We start from the raw sequence: 24,983 nt of genomic DNA, 5'->3' as shown, positions 1-24,983 counted from the left end.
CGGGTCGACCGATACCGTCCAGCAGTGTGTGTCTGAGGGCCGCGACCATCTGGACTGTTCTCCATCATCAATGCTTATGTACCCCATCCCCTGCTCCCGCGAGACAAGAAGGCTCCCTACCCCGGTAATCATAAGCCGAATGGTACAGTCATGTTATAGGAGGAGAGCAGCGGGACTGCTGTCTCGATCCTAGTGATCCTCGCCCTCACTAGCCACCTCCACAAAGTGCGGTTCCAGTCATTTCGGCACCCACTACCTTGAACCTTGGGAGTACCACAAATAGAGACCGCCTGGGCCAACATCGTTCATCGTCTCATCTGGGTCTACATCTTCCAAGGGGATCCTTCGTGCGAGTGTGATTCCCTTTTTCCTCGATACCGCAAATCTTGTTTTATACGCCGCCACCTCCTGTGTCAACTTGACGCTTATACCACCTTGAGTTTGTGGGCCGGCTCGGACCGTGCTATTATACATACGCCGCCGGATCAACGATGCACAGCCTGTGGACTGTATACCTATACTTGATCTGCTGCTGAAGAGACTGGCACCTCCAGTCCAACTTAGCCATCCAACAATACGACTCTCGAGCGCTTACCGAGTCGCCGGAGACCAATTCGTTGAGGATATTGCACTTGTTTTCCCTTGGGGGATGAATGATCCGAACGCCGACCAGATGAGCATGAGCGTAGCACCTCTTCCTGGTGTCCATCCAGTGGCCATGTCACGGCCTCAGGTGGGCATCGAAAGGCTTCCCACACGCCGCATGAGCAACGAGCCACGAGAAGGTATTCAGCCCCTCGAGGTCACAAGCGCCTGGAGGTTTTTGGACGTCTATTTGCTAACCTCTATCCCCGGCGAGCAGTAATGAACTGCAAATCTTGTCGAAAACGGAAGGTTCGTACCCGTACTCTACTTACACTCATCACCAATGGGTTGCTGCCCCATTGCACCGCCGGCCTTCCATCTGCTAACTGCAACGTCTCCCATAGATCAAATGTAACAGGTTACGGCCTGCCTGTGAAGCTTGCCAGGTCTTTCAATGCCCGTGCATATATGGTGCGTGAGATTGAGCCGAACCCGTGGAGACCTTCTGAAGCCACTTTGTAGGAGGTCGCAGGCTGATACAGCGTACTTGAACTTACAGATGCTGTCCCTAAAAAGCGAGGACCAAAGACCGACGTGTTAGAGGCCCTCTTGAAAAGAGTAGATGGATTGGAACAGAAACTTAAGGACCAAAAGAACTCGGATTCTTCACCCACGACCGAAGAAGCGCCGGCACTGGCGGCAACTGAGACGATTTCTAACGCCGAGTCAACGGAGTCGGCAGCATCGGTGTCAGCATCGGCAGCAGACCTGAGTCCGAAACGTCAGGAAGCCGAGACCTCTCAAGCTAAAGAGACAGCCGGAGACTCGGCCGTATATTCACCACCGGCCGAGAGCGAATCTTCACCCGGAGTGCAAACCAATGCCCTGCTCGATACATACTTCGCCTGTTTTCACGCCAAACCGTTCTATATACTTGACGAGTCTAGTGTTCGGCAACGGCTGCAGCTGAATCAGTTACCCATATACCTGATCCATGCGATCTACGCAGTCGCAGCACGGTTAGCAACGATACACAAGATATAACAGCCCTTCTAGTATTCTGTACTGATGACCATGTAGTTATACTCCCCATCCAAGTGGCTATCAGTCGGCCGTGAGACTGGGGGAGGAATACGCCGTGCGCGCAAGGACAGAGATCGGCACTGATGAGCCTTCGGTCGACGCGCTGCAAGCCTTGCTCTTGCTGGTTATCGCCTTTACGGCTGCTGGCAAGGGCAAAAAGGCCTATATGTTAATGAGTACTTATCCATTGAGAGCCATCAAGTTCTATGTTGGAAGCTGACGCGATTTATAGCAAATGCCGTAGGAATGGCCATGGCGCTCGAGTTACATCGCGAAGTAGACTTGGCAGCTCGAATCACACCGGTGGAAAGAGAGACGAGGCGCCGCCTTTTCTGGACCTGTTACCTGCTCGATAGATTCATGGCCTGCGGTTCGAAGAGGCCGTGCATGATTGGAGACGAGTCTATCCTTCTCAGGCTGCCCTACTGGTCACTGAGCCCCAATGGGTTACCGATCGAAGGCGAATTTTTCCAGCGAGGATCCAACCATCAATACTTGCAAGGTAGTGGGAAGAAATGCCAGGGTAGCAGTGGGATGTTGATCGATATAACCCGCATTCTTGGTATCACAAATCAATATCTGGCAGCCGGCGGAGTTAAGGGGGATTCCCATTTTCCGTGGCATTCGTTATCAAACCTATCCAAGATCCGCCATGACCTGGACATCTGGGCATCCGGTACAGAAGACGTATTCTGCAGTGTCGATAGCCTCTTTGGCCAGCCCGACTCCACCGTCCTAGTTCTCAGCAAACTGGTCTATCACCTGATTCACTGCCTCATCTACCGACCTTTCATACCGATCGACTTGGCCGAGCTGGCCGGGACAGGACAACATCATTCGTGGCAGATCGAAGCAACCAACATGTGCTTCCTCCACGCGAACGCCATAGCGGAATTGGTTGAATTGGGCAAGCAGACTGCCACGATCGAATGGCCTTCATTTGTGGGTTACTGCATATGCACAGCGGGCACAGTACATGTTCACGGCGCGCATTACAACAAGGTTGGGATGAACGAGATGGGTGCTTTTATGTCCTCGACGGATTTCCTATCACGGGAAATGCAGCAACTGAGCGAGCTGCGGTATGCATGGGCGAGTGTACAGCACCAGCGCGAGACACTGCAGGGAATATACAACGCTCACGCCGAGTTGGTCAAAAGCCTGGCCAACAACCCCATGCGTTACTCGCCAGTGTTCCAGCTGGGAGACTTCTTTGACCGGTACTCGAACATTGGCGGACCGGGAGGGCAGACCTTCACATTCGACACGGCGAACTTGAGCTTATCGGATGTAGTGGTGGATTTCGCGACCGACACCTACACGGGTCACGACCTCTATGCGCCCCGACATCATGCCCCCCTTGTCGAGCCTGGGATCGAGCGGCCAAATTTGAAGAGGAAAAGCACCGGCGGTTCGGTCCGCAAACGACCGGAATTGAGGAATCTCGGACCGATATTGCATTCCACGAGTGAGGCGCCGCTCCGCACATCGGGTCTTCCTACACCAGGGGGTCGAGGCCGACGTCAGACATTACACGTCCCGCCCCATCCTTCGCCCAGTGCTCTCCAAAGCCCAGTCTCCCTTTCCGGTCGTATCGAGTCCGTGACAGGACATGCCCTGCCACCCACACACCACAATTCGATAGAAGATGCGTCAGCCAAGGCCGCGGCGGCAGCGGCAGCGGCAGCTGGTTTCCCTATGTCGCCTGGCGCACATCCCCAACAGGCTCCCGGATATGCGAACTCGCCCTTTTCCAATCAGTACAACTTTGCCGGCGTCTCATCCGGAGGCCAGACTTCCCACGCTCCGAACACCGACGGCAACGTGCACGTGAGCGGGTACGATCCCATGTTCGGCACCGTCCCGACGAACGCGTTCTCGTCTCCGGCGGCGTGGCATGGGGCCGAGGACGAGCGCAAGGGAGCGGCGCAACACGTGGCGCCCAGCCCCGGGGCTAGGAGCCACAATGACGGCAGCGTGGGTACCGGACCGGGTGAAGAGAAGGATCCGTTCCTGAGCCTCCTGGAGCAGCTGGCCGAAAGCGAACATGCACAGGGCCAAGGGAACGACTTGGACATCTTTCTATCAGGCACGCAAGGCTAGAGAAACACACGGCCTTGCCAAGCCAGATTCATTGCTGGCTGCTTCGCCAAATCCCGCTGCTGCTTTATCGAAAATCTCACATAGCTTCAAGCTTCGTGCCTGGCCCGAGGGCCACGGCAATAGATTACATAACATACTCTTCTTCGACATGTCGATCTCCAAGCCTGGAGATATGACATGTCTTTTTATTTTTAGAAACACACTTTTTTTAAGCAACGACATAGGGAAACAGGGGGAAAACATTGGGTGTTCATATTTGGCATGGGGGCAACTTGCCACGAGTACGGATACGGGATATAAGGGGTTGCGAGCGTATGGTACGGCTACTGTGGGTTACAAGCGCTGTTTTTATTCAGACTTCGAGGCGGTGAGCGTGAGAAGCCACACCTCAGTGGTTGTGCGATATTGTTTGGCCAGGCGAACCGATCTGTTGGGAGGGACCCGACGAGTAGCAAAACCACGTGTATATCAGCATCAATATTATCTGGCCGCATTTGAAGATCTGAACAGCTCTCGACCATCGTGAGAGTTTGCATGGCAGCCGAATGACGCTGAGAAAAAGGGACTTCCAACGTCGTACTTCTCTCCCCAGATTCCACTAGACAGGGTCATAACTAGTAACGAGGGGTAGGTTGGAGTGAACAGGGGTCATGTAACCTGGACATGATTCTCCAAGCCGAAAAGGGTCGTATATGTACTTACTCCAACTACTCCCCCTCTCCCGATGGGGCCCCCCTGGAAAGGAATCGGCAGGGCGGCCCGACGACCTGGAACATGACTCGGTTAATTATTTTGATCTGTATGATTCGGTCACGGGCTCAAGCGAAGAATGGGGGAGAATCCGGGGGTGGGGATGGTCGTACATGGACATGGTATGGTATGTATATGTATATAAATATACGAGTGTAACCAAATACGCCAGGGGTTGGTCAGCTACGGGAAACGAGAGCCACGGCTGCACACATATGTATATACATACGTCTGAGCGTAAACCGGAAGATGCCCCCCTCCCCCTTGTCACCTTGTTCATCGATGTCTTGCTTCTGTCTTGTGCTCGTTATTGTGTGCGCATGTGAGGGAGGGGCGGATCGATGATGGGTCGATAGACGGGTAGGGAGGCCGCACGGAAGCCACAGGGGGGATGCGTCTATCTTTGTATTACCGTGGCTTTCTTCAGCTCCTGCATGCAATCTAAAAAGGGGGAGAGACAGATTCAGCACAAGCCGCAGTGCGTCTTGGCTGCTTCCTGTTGTTTTGATCGTGGCGTTTCTCTATGCTTGTACGCTTCATACGGTTGCGGATCGAGCCTGGTTGTGACGACAAATAACAGCCACATACTGCCTGTCACTTCCGCCATATCGGGTCGTGTTTCAAACAGCCCGTGTCACAATGCGGCTTGTCAAGCCAAGCCAAGTGGCATATCATAATCGATGACCTGCAGCACTGGCGACGCTCTTGGCTCTCCACAGCGACCACAGGCTTAGCTGTGCAGCGGTCAAAGTTGAAGGTGAACTCAATTCAATTATGCATGACAGACAATAGACATCTGTTGCACAAGTGTGATGCGGCCAATCGAATCACCGGAAGTGATGGCTATGACCGTAGTAAGGATAGAGAATGGCAGCTGGCCGTCCTCCTAAAGCCCCCTAAGACAGAATACTGCCGCCCCTTCCAGATTCTATCCCCAAGCAAAACTCGCAACCAATATGTAGAAAACAAATGCAGGACAAACTTGAGCTGTCGAGTGTCTACAGATGCGGTATCACCATCCGAATTGTTCGCAGTGCAGCTCTACAGCGGGCCCGTCAACAGCGATACACTCGGCTGTGGTGTTGCGTACCACCTTCATTAGCTTGTCCGGCCCGCACGCGGCCACGAGGACGCGCTGGTCGCGGCCCACCGTGGCGATGGCGCTGCGGATGAGGGCGGCGATGTCCGGGCGGCCCTGCTCGACGGGCACGTCGTGGACTGAGACGTTCGTGCCCGTGCGGTGGACCGCCGTGCGGACCTTGCTGAGCTCCTCCGCTCCCCCTTCTCTGGGTCGCCCGAGCCGTCCGACATCACCGTCTCCGTCTTGCGGAGGGAAGAATCGTCCACGGCCACGGCCGAGGTGTCGGTACTACTCGACACCTCCCTAGTGGCGTGGATCTTAAGAGCCACTCGTGGAGCATGAGCGTGACTGCGGATAGCGTTAAGGTGCTCTGCAAACCATGATAGGTTATCTGCAGTTTGTTCGGTATCATGGTTAGCAAGGACCTCTTCTCAGCCTCATTGTTATGTAGTCTATTGTGCGTCGAAGGGTGGCCAAAGTGACTGAAATCCAACATACCTCTGCTCTTGACAGCCCAGATGAACTCAATAGAAGATTTGGTGTGTTCCGTCATCTTTTGGAGCATATTGGAAGCCATGCCGAAAGTGAAGGTGGCTCCCGAACCGCCAGCAACACAGATGACCTTGTCAAAAAGAATGGGGTCAGGGAAGGTGCCATAGGGCCCCTCGAGGGACACCTTCAGGGCGGCGCCTGGGTTTTTGGCGGCGTACTTATGCAGGCTTTTGGTGAAGCCATTGTACGAGTTCACGATCAACTCGGTGGGCGAGGTCGCCACGATGGTGAAAGGGTGGGTTTCAAACAAGCGGACGCGGGGCAGCCAGACGAAGCAGTGAGCTCCGGGCATGGCACGATGGAGTGGCTTCTTGAGTAAGATCTGTGTGCCTCCCTGGGGAAGCGGATGGATCGTCGCCTCGTTGTTCACGCTGTTGTACACGAGTCGGGACATGCGGATGAGTCGGTCAGCACCCCATAAACCCGCGGCGATACAGGCGATGATGGCGATCTTCTCTTTGTTAACCTCGGGACGGTGGAGTCCCAGGGTGACGAGCATAACAGTGAAGAGAACCACGTGGACGACATAGAAGAGCTCGTAGTTGAAGCGGCGTAAGATGAACGCCTCCACGGCTGCAGTGAGCATAACAAACCCCAGGACTATACCGGCCGTGACGAGTTCTTCATGTAGGACCTCCCATCGGGACTTTTGTATGAAATATCCACTGAATATAGCGGCATGAAGTATCATGTAGACCGCGGTGCAATACCCAGCTACCTGATGGAGCGGGTTCAGTCTCTCGTATGAATATGATGTCAGAATGGCCAGTGGTGTATTTTTGAGGGCAAGGAAAACGACTAGGGCGAAATTTGCAGATGCCAACCTGTGAAACGAGTTGATAATTAGCAAGGCTTGAGGAGCATACTTGCGGGAAGGGTGAGGCTTACCAGCCGAATCTGGCCGCAAAGTTGGTGGGCATGCTCCAATCAAACCCAGTGAAGGAGAGGACAAGGTTGATGGCAAAAAGACGGTCAATAGGATCGCATGGCCAACCGACGAGAACCCGGGTATCTTTCGAAGAAGAAGACGTCGGGATAACCTGGTGGTCTCGTCAGGATTCATGAGCAAGTCAAGGGCGAGGTTGCGGAGAGGGGATTATTACCTCGACAAAGCAACAAAGGGCGAGAGAAAGGACGATGAAACACGATGCCTGGTGACGAGCCATCGCGTCCAGTGGCTGATGATGAAGACAGCGACGACGCCAGAGAGTGCTGCAGCATAATATATCGTGGTCTGTTCATTATCATGCTGTCTCTCAGCAAACATCAGTGCTTTGTCGCTGCTGTACCGAGCCGTCAAGCCGGCGTCCGGGTAGTGATTGCCCGGGTCGAACTTCATGATGCTGATGTGGAATGACTCTTCGAATAGACAGATAAGGTGCGGGCTTGGTTTGGTATCTGCTCCTAAAAGTGGAAGGTGCAGGAGACTTTATGTCGGGTTTAGTTTCTCGTCTGATATGTCGAGGTCGGAATAACTCCGAACTCCTTCCTTGGGATGTCTTGAGCGCTAGTCGAGTTTCACCGTGACTGATGCCTCGTTATCGCTTGACTGGTGTTGGGCAAGTCGGAAGAGGCAGTGTGGGATCTTTGTTCTGGAGGATGGGCTGTAGCCGTCGTACGTGGGAGGCGCGGTCCACCACTGGCTTCACTCACTTCACTCACTCGCTCACTCGCTCACTTGGGCACTCGCTCACTTGGGCACTCGCTCACTCACTCCACCTGGCGTGCTTCAAGGCCCCGGTTGAGTATGTGTTTAAAGTGACGAGACAACCAGATGACGTTGGTGTAAGTCCACTGTCCGCTCTCTTTGGCTGCGATTTCCGAGATCGAAGGCGTGAAACCGGGAGGCGTTGGCTTATACATAAAAGTGCCACGAGTCTCGTCAACTCTGCAAGCCATCGGCGACAGGTCTGCGAGAAGCTCACTCCCGAGATGTACTTCAAATTACTGGTGGCGTTTCCTTGGCGGATCTATATGAAGTTCCGTCGAATAGGTCGGCATATCAAGTCACAAAGCGCAAACCCCCTGCCCAGTTCCATCGAGGCCCGAACACGGGGCCGGTATGCTGGGCAGGACCTGAGTGCTTTCGCCATTCATTGGCTTGTCTGGCAGTATCATCGACAGACGTGGTATCTGCCACGACGGTTCCTCGGAGGGAACCATGGCTTGTCTGCGATCGTGTGCTGATCTTGGCCGGCACATGGTGGTGGTCAAGTCAAGGCTGAGCAGGACAAGGGTGACGAGGGTGGCAGATAGCAACTCCCGTTCCCCATACGACACTGCTGGAATAGGCTGGGTAGCCGGGTGGGGCGACGGGACATGCATGTACACAGGTTCCCATTCAGGATAGATTGCCTGTGCATGCTGGGCCAGGGATTCCCCGGAGTAGTCAATGTCGGAGTTACTTTGTCATGGTTGACAAAGAAGCACTGTGACTCAGGTAGGGTGCGTGGTTCGCATCAAACGTTGATCCGTCGTGGCAGCAACGTGGGAGTGGACAGAGGCAGACAGACATCAATCTGGATAAAACCTGGCTAATCTCCAGACTTGGACAGTGACATGATTGCGGGGAGAGACCCAAGAAACACAGAGAGACAGAAGAGAGGGAAACATGTCAAGTGACGGGAAGAATAGATTGACGGCGCGTGGCTTTCTCGGCTCTGCTCGACGCAATGCAGCCAAGTCTTGCGACCTCTCGAAGCGACTCCTACTCGACTTACCTGGAGAGCGTGGAGCTCGATATTCCAAGTCCACCCGAGCCGTGTCGATGGAACCAGGGTCACTGTCCGAGTTTGGAATTCGAAGCCCAGCACTCGGAGTCTAGACCAACAACAGTGGGGGGGTTTCTTGCTGGCCGTCGTGTAACAAACGCCCTGCGACTGCAAATCGAAGGGGGAAAAGGGCCCGGAGAGGGAGGGCAAAGCAGAATCCCGTCACGTCGAACAACACATGATAGGTGGACGGAGGTAGCAGTTCAAACGGAGCATGACGAAAACACGGTCTTGCAGGTCGGGCCTTCCCTTTTTTTCCTAGCCAGCCCACTAATCAATGTGCTCATGCACCGCTCGTGCGCTGCTCATGTTTAGCTGTTGCTTGTCAACGTCAACACCCGGCGATTTGGGTCCATATCACCATCACCATCGTCGAAAGATATGTCGCTAACCGAGATAATGCCATGCAATAGCTGGCCGAAGGAATAGCGAATTCGCTTCCACGATACGACGCTGCGCTTTTACCGTGCCGTAACGTGCGTCGTCGCCTGCCTCAACCGGCATCTGCCATACCACCTCACAATCTCCCGCCCGTCTATGCAGATATCGGCGAAGAGGCCACACCGAGAAGCCAGCCACAAACCCGTCCGTGGGTGGCTCCTTATCAGATATGCCTTACGGGTGCAGGCACTACCTACTCTTCTCAGATACTCGATTCGATCAAGATAGCTAAAGATCCCTATTTGGGGATGTCCGCCGCCGGCTTAGTATAGCATTTATAATCCAGCAGGGCCACCAATCAACAGAGGAACTGAGGAGCGCCTCAGACGTGGTCGTACACATCCAGGAACCCTCCGTCACCTTCCCCTTTCTGTGCTACGCAGCATGCTGTCCGCAGCAGTCGGTTTCGGTGACATGCCCTTACCTTAAGCCTTGACGCCGTCGTTCTCTTTTCTTCCGATTTGCGACGGTCGAGTCTACACCAACGTCAGTAAAGCTCTCACAGCCCACATGAGACGGCTCATTGGTTTGGAGATTGTTTCAGATGGTCCGACTTCCGCCCCGGGCTACCCAAGGACAATGAACTCCGACTGCAAACAGCACAGCAGGCACGTATTGACGGTGAACATCGTACGTTCATCGTCAAGGTCACTTCTCTTTGTGGCCATGTCGGACAGGATCTCGGGGAGATTTGGTCAAGACGAAGAGTGCAGCTTCGGCGCGTAATATATATCACGGCAATGACACAGATTGTTTCCTACCCCGGGTTTTAGCTTTCGGCCCTACTGATCGCCGCAGATCTACAATGTATCAATCGACGCCCGCTCCGATCCTAGCGGGCGGAGTTAGGGGCGGAGAACTACAGGAGCTACCTTGTAAAGAGAGGAGACTCAGGCAGCTAAAACATTTTGATATATACGATATGAATATGAATATAATAAACAAAATTAAACAATAACTCAAAACAAAATTGCAGCTGGAAATAAAAGAGAGAGGGCACAACCAATCTACTGCCCCAACAGACGGCCTAACTCCACAAATTCAGCAATGCGACGTTGCAGGTCCTGGTTTTCCTGTCGGAGACGAGAGACCTCCGCCCAGGAGTCACTGGCCCGTTGATCATCTGGCTGCCGCTGCCGCTCCGCAAGGTATCGCTCCCGATTGGCAGCGAGCTGCGTTTCAACCCTAGTGTTCTCGGATCTGAGTCGACGGATTTCAGCATGCGATTCAGCCAAGCCCAAAACCTCGGGCTCCGGTTCAACTCCAAAAATACCGGTCTTGCCTGCAGCTTGGCTGGCCGTTCCACTCGACTGAAGTTCATTTTGTAACTCCTGAACTCGCCTCTCCGCTTCATCTTGCGACTGCGTAGCGGTAGACAAGTCTCGTTCCAACGACTCGACTCTCGACTGGATTTCTACTTCCGATTCAATGTAGCGAACTAGTTGGCCTTGCAGATCCGCAATCTTTTCGTTACCTTGTTGAAGTGAACCATCAGAGGCGGCCAGCTGTTCTTGCAGGCTACTGATCGTTGCTTGATGTTCCACCTGGTTTTTCTCCATCCTGGAAATCCTTTCGTGGTCATTTTTGCAGACATTTGCGCAGTACTTACCTGTTCTTGCAAGCTGTCAAGCTGAGTTTGATTCACCTGAGCAGTCTCGGTCTTCTCTCGCTCCAAGCCTTTAGCCTTGTCTTCATTATCCTGGGCAGAACTTTCAGCCTTCGATAATCTTATCTGCATCCCTTCGGCCTCTGCGCGGCGGGCTTTGGCTTCGCTCCCGGCGGTCTGAAGCTGCTCTTTTAGTTGTTTGATCTCAGCTTCACCGCTCTGGCGGCCTTCCGAGCGAGCGATGTCTCTCTCCTGCTGCAACTCTTTATTCTTGGAAACGATGTCCTCGTGAGACTCGGCGAGACCCCTAACTTCAACACTCAGCATCGAGATTTTGTCTTTGTTAGCTTCTTCCGATTTTCGAACTTCCGAAAGCTCTCGCTCAAGGTCCGATATCTTCTCCTGGCCATTCTTGTCAGATAGATTAATTTGCTCAACCTGCTTCTCCAGGTTGCTGATGCTCTCCTGACACATGTCGCGCTGGCCCTCGGCGTCCCGCGACTTGATGCTCAGCCCATCGACTTGTTCGCGAAGCTGTTCCCGTTCCTGGGCAAGCTTCGCATTGTCTTCGTTACGGGTCTTTAACAGGGCTGCTTGGTCATCCATCTGTGTGCGCATAGAATCAATAGTCTGCTTTAGATCGGCCATCTCTTTGTCTGTGTTTGCCTGAGAAGTGGCCATTTCGACATCCCTGCTGGTGGCCTGCTGAACCTGCTTCTTGAGTGTACTCTCGAGCTTCTCCTTCTCCCCCGTGAGTAGATCGAGCGCCTGCTGGAGCCGCTTCACCTCACTAGCATCCTTCTCGCTGCTCGAGTTGGATTGGGCTTCAGATGGTTCGGCTTCCGCATCAGCCATGTCAGCGTCATCAATTTGCTTCTTGAGGCGGGAGATCTCTTCATCCTTGGTGGCGACAGCGTTGGTGAGCCTCAATAGGCTATGACGAAACTCATTACTATCTGGATCGAGTGGCTCGGTCTCGGTCTCGGTCTCGGTCAAGCTTTCTTCTTCGTGTGTTGTTTGGTCCATTAGCTGCTCCTCTAATTCCTTCATGTCTCTGATAGCGTCAGCCTCGTAGCTAGCACGGTGCCGCGCCGTAGCGAGTTGCAACTGGTCATAGTCGTGAGCGAGCCGATTGAAGGCGGCAATGGGCACGGCCTGAGCACCGGCAACTTCGGCCTTGTAGGACTCCTGCCAGCCAGAATTACGCCGGAGTGTTTGCTCAATCGCCTTTCTCTCCTCATCACTGACGTCCTGGCCTCCTCTTTGCCTTTGGAGCTCTTCGATTTGGTTAGTGACTTGCTCTTCAATAGTTGGAGCACGCTCGCCCCTTGGATCTAAGACGTGGCGTGCATTATCTTGATACTTAAAGAAGTTGGTGACGGCAGAGTTGTCATTGGGGTCGAAAGAAGGCTCTGGCCTACTGAAGTTGAAAGGTAACTGGCCATCAATCGCAGGGGCCAGGGGGCAGGGTTACCAGTATATACTTCACCGTGAGAAGCTGCAGGATGTCCAGGGCTGGTCGCCGGCGTGTCATTGCTACCAGCTGCCTGGTCTGAAGGCGCCGCCATAGTTAATCGTTTGGCTTACAGCAAGAGTGTATCTGATCAGCGAACGCGTGGGAAGCTATCGATACTCGTTATGTAGCTGATGGACTTCTATGCTCTGCCACAACAGATATGGCACGGCTTTTGTATTTGGACAGACATTATGGACCTCAAAGACTGTGTTATACTTAAACACACCTGCTGCTTACAGTTTGTTCTCATTCAGCGATTATGTTCAATGCCGAAGTTCGTTTCTTCGAATCATGGCCTTTGTTTTATGAGAGCTGTTGTTTCTAGTGGCTTTGAACGCTCTAAAAATATCTCCGGAGAACCATTGTCGTCTTCTTCCTAGGTGTGAGAAATAAGGAAACTCATGCTAACAAGCGGTAGCAATGTCATTCGACGTGTGCACATTGTTGTGTGAGTACAGAATTTTGGAGGCATGTTGTATCGTTGGTCTACCTATAGAACATGTTGCAGACTGAGTATAACATAACCTTGCTGCCATAAGGTTACTTGTAATATCTCAACCTCTGAGTAAGATGCTGCCATCTACATGACCATCTAGCTAAGCGAGCATGAAACGTTTTCTCACTTCTGTCCTACATTCCTTTCTTGGACGTGTCATCTGAGCCAACCATGGAATTTATCACTCAAGGAATTTTCGACCGCAGACATGCACATCGTCGTGTTCTGGCTTATTCCTTCACCTCTAATGAGAGATTTATGCCCTCGTCGTCTAGGGGTTCATTGGCACCAACACGCTTGTTCTACGGAGCCCGGCTATATGCCGGATCCAAATCCAGCGATCAACCGTGTTATTATGGCCCTCGCGGTCATAGCAACGGCGGACGTCGCTGGTACCAACGGCTGACGCGGTGGCTGACCCCAGAGGTCATGCACGATAACTTCCTTCTGGGGACTCGTAACCTGGATAGCTATAGGGGCGGCGGTCGTCGCACCTTTACTGATAGCTACGTGGGTTCCCATGTACAAACCAGCCGGTGAACACCAAATGCATCCCATCATGGTGTACAGGCTGCCACAAAGGTAGATATGCGCACTGTTGGTAGTCATCAATAACATCTTCCCTGACAAGGCGGTGCGTTCAAATGATTAGTAGACTTGTTATGCAAACTTGGAACAGCCGTCACTGCCGATTTAATCCAAGTAAATCGTGGGACAATGATTAGTTCCCGATGTATTCCCGGAGAATGACGAACATGAGGCCCAAGCAACCAACAAGGTCCGCCACTCGTTGGTACCTAGTAGATAGTTAAATTGATCTACGTCTACCATGCAAGCTCCATCAACCACTTGACCATTGCAGACAAAAGAACTGCAAAGGCAGTTCATCATCGCCGAGACTATGAGTGAGCGCACGTCGCTTCTAGGTGAGTAATTTGCTCTTTGCTCATATTCGATCATATCGTCGCATTCGGAATGGGGTGAGGTGACTTCTGTTGAACCCAAACCAGTCCCGGGTGCTTGCTTGCTGCTTTGAACTGCCATCATCTTGCTTAAAGGGATACATCATGCCGCCAGACAGCTAACTAAGCCAGTCCGTTTCCCCGAGAGTGGAAGTCTAGTTCATGGTTTCACGTGTGATTGGAGGTCGAGCTACCGTAAGGCACGTCGCGAGACCCGGCGTTTCCTCTCGTCCAAAGCAAAACACTGGGTCATCTTGGCTCTCGTGGCCCTCGATGTCGCAGGTATCTTGAGCGACATTTTCATCGCCCTCATCACATGTGAGCTCAAGATGGAAGATAAGGCCTGGGTGCAGCCGACCCGAAGCGCGTTAACCAACTTCTCGCTTGTGATGAGCTGTTTGTTCCTACTCGAACTGCTCCTTTGTCTATGGGCAGAAGGTATCCGGTAATACTTGAGACGAAACCCAGTCCGGCGGATTGTTATGAACAAAGACGCTGACGCTGTTTTTCTCCCATTTCAGCTATCTCTCGAGTTGGTTTCACTGTTTCGATGCATTCGTCATCGTCGGCAGCTTTGTCATTGACCTCCTCGAGCATGGCATCGCGGAAGAGATTGCATCGCTGATCGTCATTCTCCGCCTATGGAGGTTCGTCAAGATTGCCAATGAACTCAGCGTTGAGGCTTCGGAACAGATCGAGGGGTCCAGCGGAGACTCGAGGAGCTCGAGAAGGAAAACGCGGAGCTACGGCGACAGCTGGGCCGGGGCAGACCACAACGAGACGAGGAAACAGCATTGTCCTGACTCGAGGGATTGCATCCCAGACCAGGCCAGGACCCGGTTCCGAAGTCGGCGTTGTGCTGATGCATATCGCCGGAGTTCAGTTGCGTTCCGGTCTGGTGATTATCATGGGCCGGCGACCCGGGATCCTCCTAAAACCGGATGGAGGTGCATATGTGTAAACAACTAGACTGGTGCTATCAGACCATCATGCCAACGCGACCCGAATGCTCAGGACCCATGGTTGACGGTGATGCATGACTAATGCTTCGTGTTACCGAAAGTCATGGAACTTATTCGAGGCAAACATATATAAATACGAGGTTTCTCGGGTCGTATAAGTAGTCGACATGCAGCACTCGAGGTAGTTGCGGTAGTCCTTGAGTCGCACCTCGCACCTTGAGTTTAAACAGCTGGGAGCGGCAGAGGGCAATGAAAGAATGCTAAATTGGTGGCTGGACTAGGTTCCTGCCCGTTGCGTTTACCTAATGGAATATAAGTCGAACGATACGGTAGCGGCGCGCCAACAACTATGTAACTGTCAGTCAGTGAGCGTCCCCTTCTCAACATGCACCTTCACTGCAGCAACTGCAGGTCTGCGGGCGCGCGCCCCCGTAAGTGGCCCCCTCCCCCTGTGCTCCCCTGTGCTCCCCTGTACTCCCCTGTACTCCCCTGGGCCCCTGTCTAGCTCCGATTCCTGGGGCTCTCTTGGCAGTGCCGCTGTGCTGGAAAGAGTTTGGCCGCCCCTACCAGACCAATCGCCGGAGGGTAGCCCCAGCGAAAAAGCAACCCCCTAGAAATTAAGCCCGGTGCTCATCTCCAAATATCAGTTCAACAACACTTCGAGTCCCACAAACTATCGTGTCTTTTTTCCCATCATGTGGCGCCCGTCTGCCATACGAGCATCAACAAGAGAAGGAAACAGCGGATGGAAAGAACTCAGAGCTTGATCGGTTCACTGCCGGTGCAAGGCTCGCCAAAGGAATGCATATCTCTGTGTGGGTGGTGTAGATGGCGAAGCTTAAGGTTTGACTTGGGATGGCAATCGACATGATCCCCCTTGGTTCTATTCTGCTCACCGCGGTCCGGCCCACGAACATCGATGGTGCCTCACGCTGCTGGAAAACGGGTCGGTGCGAGCCCCAGACGGATTGATCATAAGATGCCCCGAGGCGCGCCCTCTGCCACCTCTTTCTCTTCTTTCCCATTTTTACACCATCTTGCCTTGGACTGCCAGAAGAAGAGAGACATAGAAAGCCGATATTCACTCGTTCTAGATAATCGCTAATACCCACAACTCCATACGTCTAATCCCACTACCCGCCTATACACATCTGTCTCTTCCCGGCGTTTTCGCTCGTTCTACCTTCGCCCACAAGATGAAGTTCACCCTGCCCGCCACCCTCCTGGCTGTTGCCGTCTCGGCCCAGTCCACCAGCGTCAGCACCAGCACCACCTGCGCTGCTGCCAACATCGTCGACGCCTGCCTCGACACTACCAATGGTTACCTCGCCCAGTGCACAGACAATGCCGACTACCAGTGCAAGTGCGACAAGTACACTGCCATAATGACGTACGATTCTTGTCCAGTGCCCATAAGCCAACGATATAGCTAACTCTCTCTCCAGCTGCTTCAACAACTGCCCCAACGACTCGCGTGCTTCTAGCTACGCCAACAGCAAGCAGCTGTACTGGTGAGCGTCCCTGTCCTTCCCCACCTCCATCCAGATGCCGCACCTCCCCACACAACGGTGACTAACCACAATAATTTAAATAGCATGAACGCCTCTCTCTACTCCTCAGCAACGGCACAGCCCACGACGACCGGCAGCGCATCGGCCCCCCGTCTCGGCTCCGGCCACCACCACGACGGCTGCCAACAAGGTCGGCGCTGCGGCCACGAGCGCCTCAAGCTCTGCGGTCGCCAAGTCGACGGACGCCGCCAAGAACGGCGCCGCCGAGATGCTGGCCAACACGTCGGGTCTCATGCTCGCTGTGGCCGCCATTATCGCCGCCGTCCTGTAAGGGACAAATGAAGGCAAATCTTGAAACTAATTTGGGGTTATGCGGTAAAGTCTGATGAGCGAAACGATTTGAATCTGTCTATGAGCATATGCGTCACGGTGTTTATTGTAATGGCTTCTCCTGTCATGTTGCTGCCGCTTACACAGACAGCTCCATTCATGCGGAACGCCTTTGGGAAATCTGGTCTACAGGGTCCGGGTCAAAGTCCTTGATGGCTTACCCTATAACATTGGACATATAATATAAGCTGGCCATTAATAATTTAATCCATGATCTTGCTGTAAATCGAGTACTTGAGTGAGCAGAGTAAAGGGATCCCGCAATCCCACTTGTACTAAACCTTCTACATCTGTAAATTGTTGGCAATTGCGTCTTGTTCTGGACAGTAAGAAAACACCGTTTGGCTGGATGAGGGGTGCAAACACACTCGCCGTCTGCGGATGTCAAAAATAGTCCAGGGGGCAAACTTTATACTACCACATAATGTTTAGAATATGAATTTGATCTGAAGTATCCTGCCGACTTGGTCCCGGAAGACATTTCGGACTCTTAAATGCTACTTTCTTTATTAGGGTTCTTCCTTCAATGTTTGGGCACCAGCAAAGTAGTTGACGACGACAGCCCTCTTTGATACTTTGTGAATAACCCGATAATCCCAACCGTAACAAAAGTCTGGAACATTGGTAAGCGTGTATACTTGTAGTTAGTCAGCTTACAAGATATTGGTGCAACGGGCCAACGTTCACAATTTGGATGGATATAAGATGTTATAAGAAAGGTTGCAGGTCAGATTGGTGACATATCTATATTTCTATAATCCTCGCTTGGTCACTCGCATCGCATCACATTGTTACATTCCAAAGCAGCTGGTTGACAAATTTGAAATGCCCTTGGTTTCTGTAAACCCAGCTCAAGGGCGGCCATCGCCACTTGCATATGCACAAAAACGACGTTGGGGGTTTAAACAGACTTTTTACCGTACAATTCCCAGTGCACTCGCGTACCGCCTCCCAAGCTATGTACAATGTGCCTCCAGAACAAAAGAGAGTATGCAGGCGTGACGAGCCCTGTTGTACTCCATTGGCCACCAAAAAAACCATATATTCCTGCTCTCTACTTTCGGTACCACATTCTCGTGATCTTGGTCTGCCGCATCTTTCGCTGCAGCTGGAAAATACCGTACATGAGGGCCTCGCTAGTGGGCGGGCAGCCGGGGACGTAGATATCGACGGGGACGACACGGTCGCAGCCGCGGACGACGCTGTAGCTGTAGTGGTAGTAGCCGCCGCCGTTGGCGCAGCTGCCCATGCTGACAACCCATCGGGGCTCGGGCATCTGATCATAGACCTGACGCAGGGCGGGCGCCATCTTGTTGGTTAAGGTACCGGCGACAATCATGACGTCGGACTGACGGGGAGAGGCACGGAAAATAATTCCGAGGCGATCTTGATCGTATCGCGGCGTGGACAGGTGCATCATTTCGACGGCGCAGCAGGCCAGACCGAAGGTCATGGGCCATAAAGAGGACTGGCGGGCCCAATTGGCGACTTGGTCGAGGGTGGTCCTGTTCATCTTCTGTCAACAAACTGCAGCGTCTCACATCCTGCGGGATTCATTCGTACAGTGCATATTGAACAACGCCCTTGGTGCCCTCCTGGGACGGCAATGGCACCTCCCGTCGCTCCTTGTTTACCAGGCCGGTCGAGCCGTGAGCGGTCACGGCAGCAGCGTTCTTGTTGCTATTCGTCGAAAAGGCGGCAACGGATCGAAGGGGGAACTGGTGGGTGGCGGGCTTCGCTGCATGTCGAAGAGTCAACGGGTCAGTTTCCTCGGCTTGTTTCCTTGGGTATCGCATCGGCGGGAAAAAGGGACGCACACACCTCGCAGAGCCAGCGAAGCTGCCCTTCTCGAAGACGCCAGCATCTTGTCGGATCTGGAGTATTTCCTCAGGAGAGTAGTTGAAGATGGCGAGATCTCCTGGAGGGGATTGAATTGAGTGGAGATGGTTCTGTAGGGAGAGAGTGCTTTCTTGAAAGCTCGCCCGGGCAGCCCACGCGAATCGGCTCTTGAGATTCAATTGATTGACGTTGACGAAGAGCTGCTTTTTGCCGCTAATCGCTAAGCAGGAAATTCTGGCTTCCGATTGGCTCCAGCGCCACCCGAGGAGATTTTCCTTTCCGAGCAACCATCTGGGAAGAGGCCCAAGGTCAATCTGCCTTTGCACCTTTCTCATCTTACCCCAATCCCAATGGTGATGCATTGTCAATCTTGACCCGTGATCCCGTATACGATGCAACTGTCCCAATTGACCAATTGATGCGTTGTGTCACTCACTAACGACTCATCCCGGCCAGCCTCTTTCAATAAATTCAATTCTGTCCTTCATGGCAATATGGCATTATGACGCTGCATTTGAAATCCGATGCTTCAGAATGCTAATTGACGTGCTATATCTCTTGGCTAGTAGACGATGTGTATGAGAACACCGAGTCATCGACGGAGAAGGTCTGTTCTGGTGTCTGTGCAGGCGGCTCTTATCTGCCTAGGTTCCTATGCCACAGGCGATGATAGACTTCGGATCTAGAGTCCTGCTGCCTGCCATGGTGTAGGGCGGAAGCGTTTGAGTACTATATTGGTACACGTAGAGAGAAACGTGCATCATGAATCAAGTAGGGGCTCCATCTGTGTGTGTGTCACCAATTTGGTGATAGTCGGAGTCGCGGCTCTCTCTAGTCGGATATGCCATGCAACGAGGGCTAAGCCTAGCACCAGGTCTCTCTACGTTTGGCGCCTCCAGTCTGCCAGTGCTGTCCCTACGATGTGGTTATGGTTGCCTCTGGCCTTTTGGACTCATGCACGAATGTCCTGTCAATCTGACAAGAGCCACCCTAGATCTGCTACCCCACGATCATCCAGACGAGTTTTTCACCGTCAAGTGGCGGATGAGTTAGGATGGTGGATGGGTGGAATCCCCCACAGCTTTGGCCATCGATCGGCCCACTATACAAAGTGTTGGTATCCGGAAGCCATCCTGCCCATTGTCGGAACTTGTGCGACGACGGAAGGAGGCATGTGTGTTGGTGGTTACATGCAGCAGGGCATGGCATTCTTACATCTCAGTCATGCATGTTTCGGAACGTACGGGTCATCCGCAGCATTGTCTTTCTCCGCGCACTCTCTCTTGCTCTCTCGCTCTCTCGCTCTCTCGCTCTCTCCCTATCGCTCTCGCTCTCTCCCCCATTAAACAACTGGAGGTATACGGGCTAGGCACCCCCCAGGTTGGGGGCATGGAGTGTAGTTGCTCTGGTTTAGCCATTAGCGACATCCGGGGCTATCGATGGGTAGAGTCGGAAGCGGGCCTGTTTTGCAACAAATCACCACCACTACGTGTACCTACACCTACGGTAGCAGCTGGGCAGCTGGGCAAACCAGGTCGTCCACACACCCATCCAACCCCCAAACTTAGACTTGTTTTTAATTCGACATAGCGCTGTGATCATCTTAAGACCGTTGGTTGAATTCATCAATCAATTGGCCTGGCTACTCGTACCCGGGCACCTGGCACCTGGCACCTGGATGAGGGGAAGTATATCTAGTAATACTTGCACCTAGCAGGTCGGTTGGAGCCCGAGATACCAGACTCTAAGACTCTAACCTGAGAGACGAAAGAAAGCAGTTGAAGTTCGGAGAAATTCCCGCCAACGTGGCTGCCAGGCCAGTTGGTGGCCCCCACAGGATGGATGTTTGGCATCCGGGGAAGGAAATAGGCTCTGACGCCAAGACACCATGTCGTAATTTTGATTTGCACGCGATCCGACATGCTATGTCATCGCTTGCCCACCAGGCCACCCTTTAGCTCCTCAATCCTCCCGGGATCCAGCAGTATTCTCCCTTGATACTTGATCCAATAGTCGGGCGAGTCGTCGGTCAGCAGTATGGGGTAGATCGCCAGGGTTGGAGATGGCACGTTGCGCTGGGTATTCGCCCTCCGCCTGCCGGGCTGTGTAGTTGTACATTCCCGCCGCCCTCTGCACCAGGCCCTGCCATCGTCGACTTTTCTCTCTCTTCCTCCCGTCCCAAGTTCAGACCATCCGTTCCCTGGTGCTTGTATCTTGTTCGCCCAGTTTTAACAGGCGGGGTCCCATTGTACAAAACTCCCGGCTGCGCTTTCGGCGATGCCTTGTAGGTTAAGCTGTTGATTTTTTCTTCTTTTTTTGAATTTGCTTTCTGCTTTGCCTCACGCCCATATACGACCTAGTTGCCAATGCTTCTCGCAGATTGCTGCTGAGTAAAGCCCACTTCCTTCCATCCCAGCATCCGTCCTCGAGAGCGGTTTGGCCGATGACTCTTCTGCCTCCCTTCCCTGTTTCCCATGTCTATTGGACTCGTTCGTCTTCTAGCACAAGAGACTGCAGGCTGTTACCCACATATTCAACAAGCACTCGATCCTTCTCTTCGACCCATCCCATCCGCCTGGCCTTATCTAGCGTGCAAAAGGTGCTTTCAGTCCGCGGCTGACTTGAGTCAAGGAACAACGCTGCACCCGAGCCACGAGAACTAGACCGCTGCTTTCAAACGAAAGCGCCAACTTCCTGGTCCACTTCACTTACGGCTCCTGGGTCTGCTACCACGCGCTTCCTGTAATAGTCGGTCTAGGTGCCGATCTGGTTTGCGCCGGAGACTGCTACCTTTCACCATATATACACATACATATATGCCACAGCTGCCAACGGAGATCGAGCCGGCAAATCCACATCGTCTCTGCACCAGGTTCCGGGGAAACACATCAACAATCGCTGCCCGTAATGGATATATCTGACCTCAAGATCGCCTAAGAGCTGCTCGGCCAACAGTCGGCGCCATGTCCAAGACAGGGCTGTGGTCCGACATCGAGGATCGCGGACCCTCGGTATTTGCAGTAACGACAGCCACCTTAGTCCTCGCCTCCATCTTCGTTTTTGCACGCCTATATACGCGGTTGTTCATTGTACGGCACATCACCTGGGATGACTGGTTTATGGTCGCGGCCTGGCTGTTTGCATTCGCTATCGGCTTCACGATCGACTATGGAACCTACAAAGGGCTGGGGAAACGTGACACCGATATCGATGATGGCAACTGGAACAGTTTACGACGCTGCGAATATGTATTCTCTGTCCTATACGTAAGAGGCTTCAAATAACTCCGCGGAACGCTTGCTGACCTAGTTCCCAGAACCCAGCTCTCATGGCAACCAAGACGTCAATCCTGGTCTTCTACTTGCGCCTGTCTAGGAATACAGAACAAGTGCTCCGCCTGGCTTCGTGGGCAGTCTTGGGCATTGTCAACGTCTCTGGTGTCGTCTTGACTCTGCTGAACGTATTTCAGTGCCGTCCCGTGGAGGCTGCTTTTAACTACTACGCGAGCAACGCACAGTGCATTCCCTTGCTGACAGAATTCATATGTTCGGCGCCAGTCAACATCATCACCGACCTCGCCATCTTAGCGTTACCATTGCCAGTCCTTACTGGTATGCGACTTCCGCCACGTCAAAAGATTATCCTAGTTGTAACTTTTACACTGGGAATCTTTGTTACCGTCGTTGATGTCGTGAGGATATACTATCTCCAGCAGGCTATCACCGATATATCACCCGAACTGTCCACTGATCCCGAGTCATCTTTCGGCGGACAAACCAATTTCGCGTTCAATGCATCGCTGTCACTGATGTGGTCATCCGTCGAGGTCAATATTGGAATCGCATGCGCCTGCGTTCCCACTCTGAAGCCTCTTATCATCCGAATTCTGCCGAGCATGCTCGTCGATCCAGATGGCACTCTCAGAACTACAGACACCACGAAGAACACATCGGAAGGCTCCAACCGCAGCCCGCGAGGCGAAGGAAGCGTGTCCATGCCCGGAGTTGCACGTATCGCCGAAAGCCCCAGCGCTCAGGTTTCGGCGATGGAATTCCTCACAACCCCAGATATGTTGGAACTGGGGAGGACGAGCTCATCGAACAACCTTGGGCGCACGCCCACCAGTCGAACGAACGCAACGGCTACGACGATGGGGGAGAACTCGGTCTACTTCGGCTTCGTGAACATCAGGAGGCCAAAGAGTTTAATGAGAACATCGGTGTCCGAGTCTTTCAAGTACTGCACCGTAGTCGGCATCTTGTTCGTGCTATGGGGTTTCTCCTACGGCCTACTGAACACCCTAAACAACGTTATTGCCCAGGTCGCAGGAATGACTGTAGCCCAGACCCTTGGACTCACCAGCATGTACTTTGGGGCTGGATACTTTTTTGGCCCATTGATGGTTGGCGAATGGATTCTGCGCCACGACGAACACAGGCGAACGCGCAAATTGCGCCATGAAGTGCCTGCCGTTGGCGGCTTCAAGGCCACCTTCATGATAGGTCTTTGCATCTACGGCATAGGCACTATCATGTTCTGGCCAAGCGCCGTGCTCCTGTCGTTCGGCGGGTTCATGTTTTGTAGCTTTGTGGTGGGGTTTGGGCTAGGGGTGCTCGAAACGGCGGCCAACCCATTTCTCATACTCTGCGGCCCTATGGACTACGCCGAGATGCGCCTGCTCACAGCCCAGGGCGTTCAGGCGGTAGCCACGGTGCTCGCACAGCTACTCGCACAGAAAGTCTTTTTTACGAGTGTTGAGTCGGCGGATCCCAACGGTTCCGTTAATCTGCTCGACGTGCAGTGGACCTACCTGGCCATAACATTGTTCTGCGTGGCATTGGCTCTGTTCTTCTACTACATGCCTCTGCCTGAGGTGAATGATGCCGAGTTGGAAAACTCTACACTTCACCTCCCAGTGGACCCGACGAAGCGCAGCATCGGCGGATTAGAGCTACGAACATGGACGCTGATCCTGGCCGTCGCCGCTCAATGGACTTATATGGCCGGGCAGGAAAGCATGAGCATCTTCTTTCAAAGTATCATAACACCTGATCGGTCTTCGGGGGCCGACGCCAACCCTGATGGAACAACGGAAGCTGATCACGACGGGGAAGCCGACCAGCCAGTCGGTCTGGCACTTGCCGTCTCCGACTACCTCCTTATTGCGCATACGGCATTCGCGGTGTCCCGTTTTTTTACTGCGTACCTGGCATATCTGTCACCAACACATCCAAAAGTCCCGCAACCTCGGACTATTTTGAATATCTGCACTGGGCTCGGCATTTTGTTTGGCATCCTGATTGTAGCCATCAAACCAGCCAACCCCAATTTAGTTGTAGTTCCTGTGGTGCTCTTCTTCTTCGCCGAGGGCCCAATGTGGCCTTTGATCTACACCCTCGGTCTCCGAGGCCAAGGCAAGAGAACTAAGAGAGCAGCCGCTTACATTACCATGGGCGCCTCCGGGGCCGCATTGTGGCCCTTCGTCCTCTACGCCATCAACAAGACCGGCGTGAGCTACCGGATCGCTTTCATCGTCATACCCTCCCTCTTCGTGGTCACGGCCCTGTTCCCGCTATTCCTGGACCTTAAGAGAGATGCCAGAGCGATGGTGGATGCGCGGGTGGGAAAGACGCGCCAGGCGCGTATTCAGGCGCACAGCAATCTGGATCTGGACCTCAGTGCCATCATATCGTCCAGGGGACGCCGGGACAGTGCAAGAAGTCTGCGTGAGGGCGGCTTTGTCAGAAGATTTTCCGATGTGCTGATGAAGACCTTGGGCCGGCCGAGGACATCGTCAACAGCGGAACCCACGGCGGAACACGAAGAGAACAAGAGGAGCGGCTCTACCTAATCAGAGCGATATCTGTTTTATTTTGTCTTGCATCTTCTTCATATACCCATGCTTCGTCCCTTCCAACATCTTCTAGAATAATGCAAATAGAAAATAACAACTTGTTCATACTGCCACGGTTCAGAATGCGATCCTCCCTTCCTGCTTGGGCAGGTGGCGAGGGCCGCCTGCCAAGTAAAACCTAATGCATGCATGTATGTTTGCATCTAGCACCTCTAGCGTCTACGTGGTGGCGTACATGAAGATAGATACTTGGTTGTGCGAGTAATCAATCCATGCTGCCATGCTCCGGGTCATCCGAGGACCTGACTGACTGCTTGGTAATGATGTTTTTCTTTGACGATGCTTCCGGCTCCGGGGCGGCGGGGGAACCAACCCCTGTTACACTCGGGCACGGTTCAAATGTGCAAAGCCGATCGGCTTACCAATCAAGCACCTTGTAGCAGGATGCGATAAGAAGATGGAATGGGATTGACGCGAGATG

The 24,983-nt window shown here is 53.1% G+C and overlaps 7 protein-coding genes across 7 annotated transcripts; 4 read left to right on the top strand and 3 right to left on the bottom strand.

The window, feature by feature from the left end:
- Positions 1 to 673: 673 nt before the first annotated feature.
- On the top strand, positions 674 to 3,771 carry PG998_013890 (fungal transcriptional regulatory-like protein; the record flags this gene model as incomplete). The annotated part of the gene is made up of 5 exons (XM_066880706.1): positions 674 to 785; positions 863 to 1,103; positions 1,128 to 1,604; positions 1,666 to 1,844; positions 1,901 to 3,771. 5 exons carry the CDS (start codon positions 674 to 676, stop codon positions 3,769 to 3,771), a joined length of 2,880 nt encoding a protein of 959 aa, XP_066724845.1.
- Positions 3,772 to 5,533: 1,762 nt separating this feature from the next.
- Positions 5,534 to 7,493, bottom strand: PG998_013889 (uncharacterized protein; the record flags this gene model as incomplete). The annotated part of the gene is made up of 4 exons (XM_066880705.1): positions 5,534 to 5,807; positions 5,831 to 5,993; positions 6,101 to 7,194; positions 7,258 to 7,493. 4 exons carry the CDS (start codon positions 7,491 to 7,493, stop codon positions 5,534 to 5,536), a joined length of 1,767 nt encoding a protein of 588 aa, XP_066724844.1.
- A 2,880-nt stretch (positions 7,494 to 10,373) lies between these two features.
- Positions 10,374 to 12,540, bottom strand: PG998_013888 (uncharacterized protein; the record flags this gene model as incomplete). The annotated part of the gene is made up of 3 exons (XM_066880704.1): positions 10,374 to 10,871; positions 10,976 to 12,409; positions 12,457 to 12,540. 3 exons carry the CDS (start codon positions 12,538 to 12,540, stop codon positions 10,374 to 10,376), a joined length of 2,016 nt encoding a protein of 671 aa, XP_066724843.1.
- Positions 12,541 to 14,080: 1,540 nt separating this feature from the next.
- PG998_013887 (uncharacterized protein) lies at positions 14,081 to 14,915 on the top strand (the record flags this gene model as incomplete). The annotated part of the gene is made up of 2 exons (XM_066880703.1): positions 14,081 to 14,391; positions 14,468 to 14,915. Coding segments are annotated over 2 exons (759 nt in total), but the record flags the coding sequence as incomplete, so codon positions are not given.
- A 1,189-nt stretch (positions 14,916 to 16,104) lies between these two features.
- On the top strand, positions 16,105 to 16,750 carry PG998_013886 (CFEM domain protein; the record flags this gene model as incomplete). Its single annotated transcript, XM_066880702.1, has 3 exons — positions 16,105 to 16,298; positions 16,354 to 16,419; positions 16,540 to 16,750. The coding sequence occupies 3 exons, from the start codon at positions 16,105 to 16,107 to the stop codon at positions 16,748 to 16,750; spliced, it is 471 nt and encodes a 156-aa protein (XP_066724841.1).
- A 1,113-nt stretch (positions 16,751 to 17,863) lies between these two features.
- PG998_013885 (NADH-quinone oxidoreductase) lies at positions 17,864 to 18,673 on the bottom strand (the record flags this gene model as incomplete). Its single annotated transcript, XM_066880701.1, has 3 exons — positions 17,864 to 18,314; positions 18,373 to 18,547; positions 18,631 to 18,673. The coding sequence occupies 3 exons, from the start codon at positions 18,671 to 18,673 to the stop codon at positions 17,864 to 17,866; spliced, it is 669 nt and encodes a 222-aa protein (XP_066724840.1).
- Positions 18,674 to 21,611: 2,938 nt separating this feature from the next.
- PG998_013884 (uncharacterized protein) lies at positions 21,612 to 24,499 on the top strand (the record flags this gene model as incomplete). The annotated part of the gene is made up of 2 exons (XM_066880700.1): positions 21,612 to 21,914; positions 21,965 to 24,499. The coding sequence occupies 2 exons, from the start codon at positions 21,612 to 21,614 to the stop codon at positions 24,497 to 24,499; spliced, it is 2,838 nt and encodes a 945-aa protein (XP_066724839.1).
- Positions 24,500 to 24,983: the final 484 nt, after the last annotated feature.

Source organism: Apiospora kogelbergensis (assembly GCF_038363985.1).
Source record: "Apiospora kogelbergensis strain CBS 113332 chromosome Unknown utg000009l_segment0_segment0, whole genome shotgun sequence".
Classification (NCBI taxonomy): Eukaryota; Fungi; Ascomycota; class Sordariomycetes; order Amphisphaeriales; family Apiosporaceae; genus Apiospora; species Apiospora kogelbergensis.
Note: the sequence above shows the minus strand (reverse complement) of the source record. Positions and strands in the feature narration are given on the sequence as shown.